This window comes from Brachycentrus maculatus, unplaced genomic scaffold, assembly GCF_059751285.1.
Source record: "Brachycentrus maculatus isolate JH-2025_06_01 unplaced genomic scaffold, ASM5975128v1 h1tg000010l, whole genome shotgun sequence".
Taxonomy (NCBI): Eukaryota; Metazoa; Arthropoda; class Insecta; order Trichoptera; family Brachycentridae; genus Brachycentrus; species Brachycentrus maculatus.
Window position 1 is genome coordinate 85,827 of NW_028280764.1, and position 13,835 is coordinate 99,661.

The 13,835-nt window shown below is 31.7% G+C and overlaps 2 protein-coding genes across 2 annotated transcripts; one reads left to right on the forward strand and one right to left on the reverse strand.

Annotated features, from left to right (window-relative positions):
• Window positions 1–698: 698 nt before the first annotated feature.
• On the reverse strand, window positions 699–7,815 carry RabGGTa (Rab geranylgeranyltransferase subunit alpha). Its single transcript, XM_088261782.1, has 10 exons — window positions 7,687–7,815; window positions 7,408–7,518; window positions 5,460–5,578; window positions 5,133–5,326; window positions 4,059–4,220; window positions 3,382–3,495; window positions 3,056–3,300; window positions 1,830–2,046; window positions 1,404–1,744; window positions 699–943 (listed from the first exon to the last, which is right to left on the reverse strand). Exons 1-10 carry the CDS (start codon window positions 7,687–7,689, stop codon window positions 785–787), a joined length of 1,665 nt encoding a protein of 554 aa, XP_088117908.1. The 5' UTR covers window positions 7,690–7,815; the 3' UTR covers window positions 699–784.
• A 1,660-nt stretch (window positions 7,816–9,475) lies between these two features.
• Nbr (exonuclease mut-7 homolog) lies at window positions 9,476–13,285 on the forward strand. Its single transcript, XM_088261013.1, has one exon. It carries the CDS (start codon window positions 9,645–9,647, stop codon window positions 12,435–12,437), a length of 2,793 nt encoding a protein of 930 aa, XP_088117139.1. The 5' UTR covers window positions 9,476–9,644; the 3' UTR covers window positions 12,438–13,285.
• The last annotated feature ends 550 nt before the right edge of the window (window positions 13,286–13,835 follow it).

Below are 13,835 nucleotides of genomic sequence, written 5' to 3' on the forward strand. Positions count from 1 at the left end.
ATTATTCATTTCAACAAATAAAATAGGATTGATTACATATGTATTAAGATATGTATAAACATGTTTATAAAAGGCTAATTTAAGAATAACGTAAAGTGTAATATAAAACAATATAAAAAACAACAAACATGGCAAAATTGCACACAAATGATTTATAAAATTATATATGTATTCAAACATACAGCTTAGTCAGAAAACATAAATATATTTTTTAAATATTTATACGCTGAAAGGTTTTCATTTATTTCTGTATTTGTATTTAAGGCAAATTATTATTCCAAAAAATATAATCAGAATACAACTTGCAATGATAATACAATAAATTTATCGGATATAGTAGCTTGCAGGGTAAGCAGCTGAACTTAGTAAATTTAGGTGTAAATTAATCTACGTATTTATTTAAATCGTAAAGCTCTCACGAGATTTGATTTCACATTTGGTTGAATAAAAAAGTGGTGTTTTCAATAAATGTTTGATGTTTAGTTTCTAGCATAATAAGTTTAAAATTTGTTATTATTATCAGTCTATAATATATAATAACATATATATATATATATATATATATATATATATATATATATATATATATATATATATATATATATATATATATATATATATATATATATATATATATATATGTTATATATATATATATATATATATATATATATATATATATATATATATATATATATGTATATATATATATATAGTGTAAACATGATATAAACTTTATTTCATTCTTAAATATGCACAGCTTATTTGTTAGGACTAGTAAATCTTAATCTATAACTATATTCTTCACATTTGGACATTTTTGCTTTATGAATTTGACATCATCGAAAGTTATTTGATTCCCTCTTAAAAACACAGTTTTTAGTTTAGGTAATGCAGGAAATTCTTTAAAAGATTCGAAGCAATTATAGCTGAGATCAAGGATCTGAAAAAAAACATTATTAATTATGGTAACACACGACATGGACCTATGTATAATACTTAAACACAAATTATACAAGGGCTAGATTGTAAGCGAAATATTAACCCCCTGTACACACAAGTGTGAACATCAATAATTCCATGTATCGACACATGTGACTAAAAAAATGCACATCTGTATGTGAATTTATCTATAAACAAACCGTACATGTATTTTATTTTTACATAATCACATTATGTATGTGAATTTTACATCCTAAGTGGAAAAAGTCAATGTGCAATAGGGTAAAAACCGTATTTGGTTAGAAATATACAATGTAGCTCCATGTACATGCAGCCTAAATGCTAGTAAATGAGACGTCTGGACATTTTTCTGTTCATTACCAACACATTCTTATATTTACATTATATTTTCTTCTGTAAATTATATATGATTAATAGTTTTATTCTGTACTTCTTCTTACCTGGCAGTTGTGAAAAACGTACATCTTTGAAAGACTTTGCGATGTTAGTTGGTGGTCGCTCAAATCAATTTCAGAGCAGGCACTCCAATACTGCAAGTGATAAAGAGTTGAAAGTTGTACAGACTCTTTGTCTTTTTCTTCGATGAACTTCCCATTCATCACAGTCTCAAAATTCGCTTTTTGCAAAAAATACTCAAGATGCCATCTTGAGTACAAGTCTTTATAATAATTCACCCTTTTTGGATCCAATTTCATGAGTTTAGTCAAAATTTCATTACAACTCGAATAATTTTCAATGTGATCAATGGAATGTTTGATAACGGCTAATGTCAGATGAGTCCCTGAAATATAAACAAATCACATTGTTAACAATCAAAAATATCTCATATTCAAAGTCGATAAAAAAAATATGATTTAATAACCTACATTTACTATCTGGCTCCATTTCCAATAACTGTTCACAAGAACCTTTTTGTTTTAGTAACTCTTCAATCACGGATGGCCCGAAATTATTTTTAAACTCTGTTTTGACATAACCAACATAGTCATTTACTTCGCTTAACTCAAAACCTTCCACTTCTGAATTAAGCGTTGAAGTCTTGACACAGACAATGCTCATACTATTTTTGCCAAGAAGCGTAATCTATAAAAAGAAAAAAAACATTTACAATACTTTTTTTTTAAATATTCAGTTCTTGATTCATCTTCTTTGAACGCTATTAGTACCTAAATGCTGCATAGGCAAATGAACATAATAATAAAAAAAAATACAAATAATAAATATTTGGTTATTTAAATGGGATGCTCTAGTTACAGTCATTCCGACAAAACAAAAATACCCGATAGAAAAATGTACTTCACTTGAAATTCCAATAGCAATCTGACAACTGTAGCGAGAATGAATACTTTCTCAGCTCAAAGACAGTACTGACAGATGGTAGCGTAAATATTTTCTGGTGCTTTATTTGTACAAATCAATTGTTCCTTTTGTATTTAAGAATTTTTTTTTTTGTCTGGCTTTAACGCTACCCTAGTTAGTTGGACAATGTGATGAAAAAGTAAATATATTCTATGGCTTGTTGGTTTTTGTGCTGTCAAATACAATATTACATGAAGGTGCTTACATTATAATTGGCTTTACTGTCATGTACAAATCAATTGTTCCTTTTGTATTTAAGAATTATTTTTTTTGTCTGGCTTTAACGCGAACTTACCCTAGTTAGTTGGACAATGTGATGAAAAAGTAAATATATTCTATGGCTTGTTGGTTTTTGTGCTGTCAAATACAATATTACATGAAGGTGCTTACATTATAATTGGCTTTGCTGTCATGTACATGTGGATTTAATAAATAAGTAAAAATTTCTAACAAATAAATTAAATTATAATATTTTTGTAACTATATTAAATAAATAATATTGTTATTGGTCTGTTTTGGTTTTTTTTTTTTAATAAGCATTAACTAAAATGTAATAAAAATAAATAAAAACTAATACTCTAAAACAATATATAAAAAAAGATTAACAGCTACGGTAAAAACTTGTGACAAATCACGCCCATGTTTCTAAGAAATCATTAAGAAGTTAGGACTTATTTCACATTATTTTTTAATAGTTGTATAGAAAATTAGTACGCCATTAAATCATACATACCTGGACCTTACTCTTTGGTTTATCGAAAATTTTATTATTTATAACTTCAGAATGGTGTAAAATCCAGATGACATCTCGTTGTGAGCAGCCTAAAGATTTCCATTCTCCACTGATAATTTTACCGTTCATTTTAACTTCTACGTCGCCAGTCAAAGATGGGTTTTGAACACTTTGGTTAAAAGCAATAAATGAGTTCTCTGGGCAAACTCTACAAACAGCAAGTTTTTTGGGTTTCGGCACGGCACCTTTAATAAGGACTCGTAATCAATATTAACAAAATAAAAAATCATATAAGATGTCTCTAACAAATAAAGCAGAAGTCTTACCAAGAAGCCATCGCTGGTAGAACCAAGCACTTGTATCAGTCGGATCAGTAAATGCAGCATTTAGAACTAATTCTAGTTCATCTCTGAGATGTACTTCTTCAATCGGCCTCGTCCCTGTGAAAAATAAACCAATATCAAACACTTACATGCTTCTTCAAATCTTTTTTAAAACTCATAATTACAGGGTGCGTCATCTTTTATATTGGTATGTAAACATGTTTTTGAAAAGTCAATTCAGTACAATTTCGATAATAATAACAATTCATTCATTCAAACCCTTATCCACACCCGATGGAGCATAGGGCACAGCTTTATATAAACGCAGTTTATCTTGATTGTTAACATACGAAGGAAAGGTGATCAGCCCTCCGCTTCAGGTACCAGTCCAGGTACCTGAAAAATCACTTATATTTATTCGACCCCCCCATAGGAATCGAACCCGGGACCTCCAGTACGGTAGCCGAGCGTGCTGATCATTAAATAATAAATTATATTATTAAAATTTATTCTAATGATAAACAGAAATCTTCTAGTAATATTTTCAGGTAAGCCATACCGGCATTTGGTTGAAGATATAAATGAAATTGTGGCAGATGTACCGACATGTTAATTTCCCGCACCGTTACTAGTGGGAGAATGAAGCAGTTTATTTAATACAATAGAATTAATGAACGTACCATCCTGTTCTGGAAACAACTCTGTTAATAATTTGCTCCGATAATGCCAAGCCGAGTAGTTTGAAAAATTTTCATGGATTTTTACAGTGCTGTAATCAAACTCCTTTTGCTTATCGATTTTAGAAGAAGTAACAACAATACGGCGATAATCCCAGCAATGAACTGAAAAAAAATCATTATATACATTCAAGTTTTTATATTTACTGTGGCTTATTGTACAATGCATATAAATTAGCATTCAGTACAGGACTTCTCGAATTTAGCATGTCTAACACCTTGATGCTGCTATTTTATTTCTTCCTTAATTGCATTTTGAAAAAGCTAAAATAAGGAAATAAGGTAAAATATATATCCAATATGAAAATGCATACCACAATCGTGTCGGGTTGTGGTCCCGTGGTTAGTGCCGCGGACTCTTAAGTCAGAGTTTCTCGGTTCGAACCCACTCTACCACAATTTGATACCTATTTCTAATAATGCATAGGCTCACAGAAATAGTATGAAATTGAAATATTTGTGTAAATAATAGAAACACAAATATTTTTCTTTTTTTATAATTAATAATAATTAATAATAATAAATTGTAATAAAAAATATAAAAAATATTTACGTTATATATTTTGTAAATTTCTATGGTTAAATGTTTTTTTTCTAAATGAATTGAAAAAGATTACACAAGGTTAAAATAATAGAAATTCAGTGACATGTTATTTTTACACTATGTACAATACTCTTTATATTCATTCAAACCCTAATCTGCACCCCAACGGTGCATAGGGCACTGCATCATATAAACCCAGTGTTATCTTGAACACATGAAGGAAAGGTGATCAGCCCTCCGCTTCAGGTACCAGTCCAGGGTTATATTGAATAAATATTGGAGTGAATAAATCACTTAAATTTATTTGACTCCCCCCCTGGGAATCGAACCCGGGACCTCCAGAACGGTAGCCGAGCGTGCTGACCATCGCACTACGGAAGCGGATATACTCTTTATATAGAAACACTTAAAATATTGTAATAAAGAATTACATCCGTGATGAGTTTAATTAAACGAAACTATGAATAACTTACAATTCCTTTCATCCAGTTTCAAATATGCATTACAAAGCCTCAATTCTTTGTCCCAGTCAGGATTCGGGCGGGTGTTAAGAACCCAAACTCTTTGGTGCCACGAACAATAAGATTTAGGATTAACTTTAAGGCATATTTCGGTCAACTGGAGTTCATCATCAAACAGTTTAAGTGAATCCTTTTCATTACCTTGGCTGAGATAAAACAAAAATAACACCAGTTACAAGAAATTTAAAAAGTACAATAGTTTTTTTCATCTGATATTTACATAGAAATAAAATGTTTAGTTATCCGGATCATATAATTATTTACATTAATAAAAATTACCTTGTCAAAAACAAAATGGTCTCCCTACGATAATTCCAAAGTGTATATATATCAGGGTTAGCAGACAATAACTGGGCGGATATTGTAAGCACGTCCTCATCAAACTCTTTTTTAGATCTCTGAAAATTAATGGCCCGATTTTTAATATTTAAAAAAATATATATCCAACGGCTATATTAAAATAAAACTTGTGAAGTTAACAACCAGCATGGTACATTATGTGACCTAAACGAGGTCGAGAGCCTCTAGCTAAAATAGTAGTTGTCTATATTATATAAGGCAATTTCTTAATTACAGTTATATTTCTTTCCAAATGTTAGGTGTTTCTGCCTGGCCTGATTTACAAGGCTCTGGCTGCTTCAAGGCTTTAAATCTGGTGGCCATTTCTTAAACCAAGCCTGAGCATCTTTCAATTCAGTTTGCGCGTGTTTGTTATTCTCACAACAATATTTGTTTTATCACTCTTTAGAATGTCAACTTTCGTGGTAAATAAGAAGCATTTGCAGAAAATTCTGCTCTCCTGTGAGTGAACGTTTAATGGCCATGGGAATGATCCAAAAGCGAGGCAATTGGTTGCCACATGGCCTGAAGCCATAAACTTAAAAATGCGATTTTTGAAGTGCGACTTACTGCCTGAAAGGCAAAACCGACAGTCATTTTTCTGATTCCCATGGCTGTTAACCATGCACTCACTCATGCACACACCAACATTTAATGCTTCTGCCAGTTGTATGAGTTAGATATTCATTGAGTAATCCTTCCAATTCCCCGTCTTCAAACTTTTTCAGTCATCCAGGGCAATCTCTGTCGTCAACGATAAAATCGGCAGCTTTTAAGCATCTATACCATTCTGTGCATTATTTATCCGACGGGGCATAATCGCCATAATCTTCCACAAGTATTTTATGCACCTCAGCTGCACTTTTCTTCCAATTAAAACAAACCAGCAGAACTACCTGCCAGAATGCTTTTTATTTACCATGGAGGTCGACATTTTAAGAAGATATAAAACAAATGTTGTGAGAATGACAAATATGTGTGAATTGAACATAATTTTACGGAAGCTTAGGCTTACTAAAAAAATGGCTGCCAGATTTGAAGGCTTGAAGTAGCCTGGCCCTCTGTTACAAAACGAAACATACGAAATTTCCGAAACATCCATTATTTCAAATTTACACTCAGACCTCGCTTTGCATTGATTCAATTTGGGTTTTTCTGAAGTTGCGTCGTTACTGAATTAAGACTCATTTTCGCTATCTTTGATGTTTATATGATTTCCAATGGAAAATAGCAATTCACTTTGCGTTGTTTTAATTTGCGTTGCGATATTTTGGAACGTATCAACGACGCAAAGTGAGGTCTTAGTGTATTATGTTTTGAGGTAGTGTATTTGTCTTTTATTGCTGCACGTGCTGCTATTCTTGCAAAAGGTTTAATTATGATGTAATGATTATGCAATTAATTATAATTAAAATGTGTTACTTTCATTATGTTATTTGTTTAGATTGTCGTCACATATTTCAATTGATATTATTAAAATTATATTTATGAAAACAATGTTAAAAAATTCAAACCCACAGTATCGACCGATGCAAAGGTTGGGAAGTAAAGAGGAGGTAGGTATATAAATAGGTTGAAGACAACTGCAAGCAATTTTCTACGTTGTGTATTTATGTTGATGAAAGCCATATAAATAAGCACCAAACTAATGAATTTTGCTTGCAGAAGGGTCACTCATCGACCATAAGAAGTCTCATCATTTACATGTTTACTATTTGCGGCCTTTTCTAGGAATGAGAATACTAACAGACTGTATTATACAATAACAATGTGATATTACAGACAAATAAGCAGGTGAATGATGGACGAAGTCGTTGGTATTGCTTAGACTTCAAGCATCATAATAATCATAATAATCTATGGTATAGAATGAAGAAAACTATATCACCTTTTTTAAAATAACTCCCATACCAGCTTTGTAAGCGATAACTTTTTTCTCACGTTCATTATCTTTTCTTATTTTCTCTTCTTCTGATGTTCTAACCTTGAGTCGGCCGTGCTGAAATATAAAAAAATACACATTTTAATATTTATATAAAGCTTCATTTATTATCCTTTTACTGTATTGTGTTTAAAACAGTTGCATGCTAAAATGTATAATTATTATCGAAATTATGTATTTTTGAAAAAAAATCTGTCAATTATAATACGTAAACGTAATAATAACCATTTTTAGGAGTTGTTTGAGGAGTAAAATTTATTTGGGAACAAATATAAAGAATCAATAATCCAAAACGAAAAAACAATTAACGACACTGACAGCAACTGACAGTTCGCCAAAAACCAAAGACTACAATTATTTCGCGTAGACTAATTTGAAGATCGCCTTTAGTAGATTAATGTTGCCAGTTATAATAATAATAATTTGGATAATTTGTATAGCGCCATTTTCGTAAAATACTACCTCAAGGGCGCTTAATAAGACATGGATAATTTTAATAATTACATGATGATGATAATGATATTAAAAAAAATGGATTAAAACGTCGTCAATCGGTCTCGGGGCGTTGAGTCTGGGGCGGGGAAAAGATGAGCCGACAAATTAAAACGCCTTCCTCTTGATCCCATGGGCTGGAGAATGCCCAAGGTGTTGGGCAGGACGCCTTCCTGAGTGATGGTCGTCACGCTGGAGGGCTTGTTGAGCTCCTCGTCATTGTGGATGGCCAACTTCCAACTTCCAGACTAGCACAGTTCAAACGGGACTTCACTATTATCCTCTTTTGCCGCCCTTCCGTGATCCGACATGATGGTTTTGTCTCTGAGATTTTCCGCTTTCGCTTTCATACAAATGGGAGCTGTTGTAAATTGAAGAATTTCAGTTTGTAGTTCGATTTCATAAAATTTAACAGTTTAAGCACATGTTCTAAGATTGTTATTGTCTTTGCACATTTTTATTGCAGTCATTTATCCCCGAGAAGTTAGGGGTTTTGGATGAAAACACTATGGTCGTAACGTACCCTTAAGGGACGAACACAAAGCACTTTTAAACGCCAACTTGCCACATGTGTTCATTTGGCACAGATTCTTAGAAATACACTACACCGTTTAGACCAGCATTGCTATATTGAACGACGCAATGATATTATTGATGCACTTTCATCAGTTAACAGCTAACCTTTATAAAATCATATCTTTTAACAATTTCAAGTTAACACCAACCATAATATTTATAGATGAACAAAAAATTGTAGACTGGAGATGTAAATTTCCGGAGAAAACTAAATAAATGATGGAGCGTGGTTCTCTCAGCAGCCGCGTCGGCACTCGAGGAATCACAAAGTTCCTCGAGTTGCCAAATAAATCAAGGTTAATCTTTAAATGTAGGTACTTCAAATGATCACTCTCAGAGTAATCTAATAGGGAAGATATTTTTTTTGCCAAGAATTTTCACATATGAATTACAAGAAATAAGAGTAAGTATAAACATTAAGAGTAAATCCACTCATGAGTAGGCATAGGACATAAAACTTATAAACAGTTGAAGCCTAAGTAGGGCCACGATCGGTGTTGCATAAGCTACAGCTAGATTTTAGTGTTACTTGGGCGTTATGTAATTTTTAAAAAAATTGAGGAGATACCTATTTATATGACCCTAAAAAATCTATAAAGCCTGTAAATTTTCAAACTAGGCATAACCCTAATAACCCATAGGCTGTAAATGGGCCAAAAGCCCACTTACAGTCTGAATATAGTAATGTGAGGTTGAAGCAAAAGCCAATTTACCGAATTCAATTTCTGAATTGCAAAAGTACGTTTTCGTTTCCGGAACGTATAATATTATTTTACTAAAATTTTTAATCGTGTACGCAAAAAAAATTGTATCATTTTCGTGCATTTGTAATTCCGAATTCGGAAAACTGACTTGTATTTCAACGTTAAGTGATCTTACGACAATCGTCTTAAGCGGATGAACGCTTTTATTTTTCAGTTTCTTATTTCTACGTCTGTCATTTTCTGTCATTTCTGATTTTTTTTCGTTTTCCGGTCTGAATCTTAGTGGTGCATTTTTTCAATCAGATGTTTCATATTACAAAATTACAATTTATAGTTTGTAACATTTTTCTGTGTAGTATATGGATATCTCATTATATTCCGTTAAAATAAAAAGTATATTCACGAGCGATCATGACCGATCGTGAATCTGGTTCCAACCACACATTCAATGCAAAACATAAGATGACATCACATTACAATCGAGGAAGAAATTTAACTTATTCTCACCGATCGAATAATCATGGACATCATTCTACTCCGCCAGCTGCTACAATCGATTTAAAAACATTGGCATCTGAAAATCAATCAATCAAGTTGATCCCGTCAGTACAAGAAATCTTTAGAACCAATGGTTTTGGCTTCGATACTAATCTCGATGAAGAGACTAAAATTTGGCTACAGAAATTACAACAGTCTTGGAACTCGTGGAAAAAAAATACCAATATTGTTAATCTTCTACACAACTTTTTTGAAACTTCAGATGATCCCTTTACATCTGTTTTGATATTAGTTATTAATTGCCAAGGATTTTCAGATTGTAAATCTACAACATTGCCTTACCATATTGTGGAACAACTAAATTTGTGGTCCAAGAAAAAAGAAGAAGTTACCGCTCGTCTAACATCCAACTTAAAACTGACGGCTTTTAATATAGCCAAAGAACAGAAAAACTTTTCTTTTATAAAATTAGTTGTCAAAACTTATCGCATAGATGAAGAAAAAGAGAATTACTTGCCTTTTGTAAGAGGTATGTTAAATAGCACGAAATACAAATTGGCTTTCCAGAGTATTGTCGCATTAAACCTTCAGAAGTACATAAATATCGAAGATTTACTCATCCCTTTAGTGCTTCAAGACAAACCTAACCTGGTCGATGATTACTTGTCAACTTGTCCCGAGCAAGCCATAACATTAGTCAAGTTTTTAGATAACTTACTAGACAGAAATTCAAGCGTCAGGAGTAAAATTGAAGAGTTTCTCTCGGTCAAGGATGTTCCTGAAGTTAATTGGGGTAAACTCTATCACAAGCCTCTCGGCAAGCTGATTTCCAGACTGTGCAATACATACAATGTCCCTCTGAGTACCTGTGAACACCTTACCAGGAATCGTGCAATTGGTGGAATTCGTTTCTTAATTCATCAGAAATACCAAGAAAACATTATCAGTGACAGTGCTTGGGATGATCTGGTGATTGATACTTTGAGTGATAAACCAGAATTAGTAGATGAGTTAATTCACTTGGTAAATGAGTATGAACCCATGGAAGCCTACAAGTGGGCTAAACATTTTAATGTTTCCCCGACATTATATCCGGATGCCGTGAAAGCTTTTTTGAATTCCAAAAAAGATTCTGTTGACAACTATTACAATTGGGTGTCATCACCCAGTACATCTCATAATACTGAGTATCTGCAATTATCTTTACCTTCTGACAAAATTATATTTATTGATACACCGGAAGCATTTAAAGATGCTGTATACAATGGCTTAATAGGAGAATCTCTTATTGGGCTAGACTCTGAATGGAAACCATCGTTTGGAGCTAAACAGAGCACCGTTTCTCTCATTCAGATTTCTACTAAAGCAAACATTTTCCTTTTTGATGCACTAGCTCTGAATGACCCCCAACATACCAGTCTTTGGGGCCTCCTCGCTGAAAATATTTTGGATAATAATAATGTTATTAAGTTAGGTTTTGGACTTGAAAATGATATGAGAGAAATCAGAACTTCAGTGCCTGGTTTGAGTTGCTTGAAATTCAAAAGCCTTAGTTATCTCGAGTTACTATATTTATGGAAAAGTGTTTTATCGTTCGGAGTTCAAATGCCTTATAAAAAACAAAATATTGGGGAAGGATTAAGTTCGATTGCTGAACAATGCCTAGGAATGCCTTTAAAGAAACACGAACAATGCTCAAATTGGGAAAACAGACCATTACGAAAAACGCAATTGGAATATGCGGCTTTAGATGCGTATGTTTTATTAGAAATTTATTCCGTTTTGGAAAAATTATGTTTGAATGCGAATCTTGATTTTGATGATATTTGTTTGAAAGTAATGGCTCAGTCTGAAAAATCTAAAATTAAGAAAACAAAGAAAAAGCACAATAAAAATAAAATCCATCATGTCAATTCTTTAAAAGGTCCAAATGATAATCCTGTTTTCGTTGAAGATGTAAAGCTTTTATTAGAAAACACATTGTCACCATTAATCAGCTTTTTGAGATGTTGCGGCATTGATGCAATTTTAAATGCGGATAATTTGAAATGGGAAAATTGTGTGAAGACTGCCTCTGAAGAAAACAGGTTTATAGTTATTAAAAGTGTGCTACATAAAAAAAATTTCAAGGGAATAGCCAGTAATCATGTTTATAAGTTACACAGTTCTGATTTAGAAAAGCAAGTCAAAGAAGTCCTTTCATATTTTAACTTGCGCTTGCAGTCGGATAAAATATACTCGAGGTGTCAGTTTTGTAATTCTAAAGAAATTACAGTTATATCTCGTCAAACAATGCAAAAGTTGAAAGACAGTTTCAATTCTAAAAAAAAATATGTTCTAAATAAATTTCCAGCTTTGCATTTGCACAATTCTGACGCCTCAACTTGCTCCCAAAATTCTACTGAAACAAATACTAAGAGTAGTTCCAATTTTGATTATAATTATAGAAACTTTGAAAGCGACGATGAAGAAGAAAATATCTTAGTTCCTGTTCATCAGAATCTTGTTTTATCTCCTGAGAAAATTTATGTTGAGGAATGCTTGACCTCCTACGGAGTTTATATTGAATTAGAAACAGTTTCTGTTGCTGATTTAAAGAACAATGAACAATTTTATATATGCCAGAGCTGTGGGAAGTGTTACTGGCGGAATGGTTATCTACCAATAACTTTAAGCCATTTATTTTTCAACCTCACTCAGGATTAATATTTTATCTTAAGTGATTATATACATCTTATAATAATAGGACTCGGTACTAATAAATTTATTGAAAATAACATTGTATACTGATTAAAATAAGGCATTTATTATTATTTTTAGTATTATTTCCTATAATTGTGCTTTTGATTCCAATTGTGTTTGTATTTTTTTAATTGTTCATTAGTATGCTTCCTTTTTTTTACTTCAATTTAATTTATGTTTACATATAATAATTCACAATTATTTTTATTGTAAATATTATCTGACCATTTGGTGTATCTAAGGCTTTTTCCTATAAAAAAATTTAAATAATTTTTATCAAAATCAATGGAAGGTGTCAAAATACACAAATAAGCATGTAATTGTCATAATGGCAAATATACAACGCTAAACCATGAATATCTAACGAATATATTCAATTTTTTGCCGTCTGCATAAACATACTTATATCACATTTGTTTTTATTTAAAACACCAAGTGATGGTATGCATATTTTTAAAACAAATATTCATTTCCCATACCTTTTTTTAGAAAAAAGCCCAGGTTATATCATTAATTTCATATCCTTTATACTGTGACAATTATTAATTTCATATTTTATAATAAATATTTTTTCAAGATTGTTATATTTAATAATCTAATAAATTTATAAATAAAATTTTAAAAAGCATTTTATTTATTTGTATGTAGTAGAAATCAAGTATGAAAATGTTTAGTAATATTGTGGTCTATGTTAGATTTAAATCCAAGTTAAAAGATGCCTCTCTGCATTTGTTACTGTAAATAAATCGGGTTTTACCATTAATTTTATTTCATTAGTGTTAGTACCAACATGCTCTTGGTTGAACAGAATTTGTTTCAATAAATAATTCAAATAGGGAATGTTATTTTAATGATAAATCACAGCGTAACCTAATACAGTAATACCTTGATATAACGAACCTCTGTTTAACGGACTTCGCATATTGCAGACAAAAATCATTGTAAAAAAAATTAGGGCGTCTCATTAATATTAAACATGCTAAAATTCAAGTGTCGCTGCATGTAAACAATTTTTAGCGGCCATAATAATCACAAATTTAATCGTTTAACTTTTTTTTTCATATATTACAAATCACGTATATCGCATACCAATCATGTCTATTTTTTTTTAATTACTTTAAGATATTTCTAAATGAGAGCATTGTAATCTAAAAATCTTTCCATCAACAAATGAATTCTTGATGAAATAAGCTCTACAAATTTTCCTGCCCAAATATAAATCATTTCGAGCCAATCGGAGATAAACCTTCAGGCCACCTAGTGCAATCTTTTAAATTCGGACGAGAACTGCCGACAAATTGTCAGCAGCGGTCGTCTTGGGCGGCGCAAACCATACCTTGTAAAAGAGGCAAGCTTGATTCA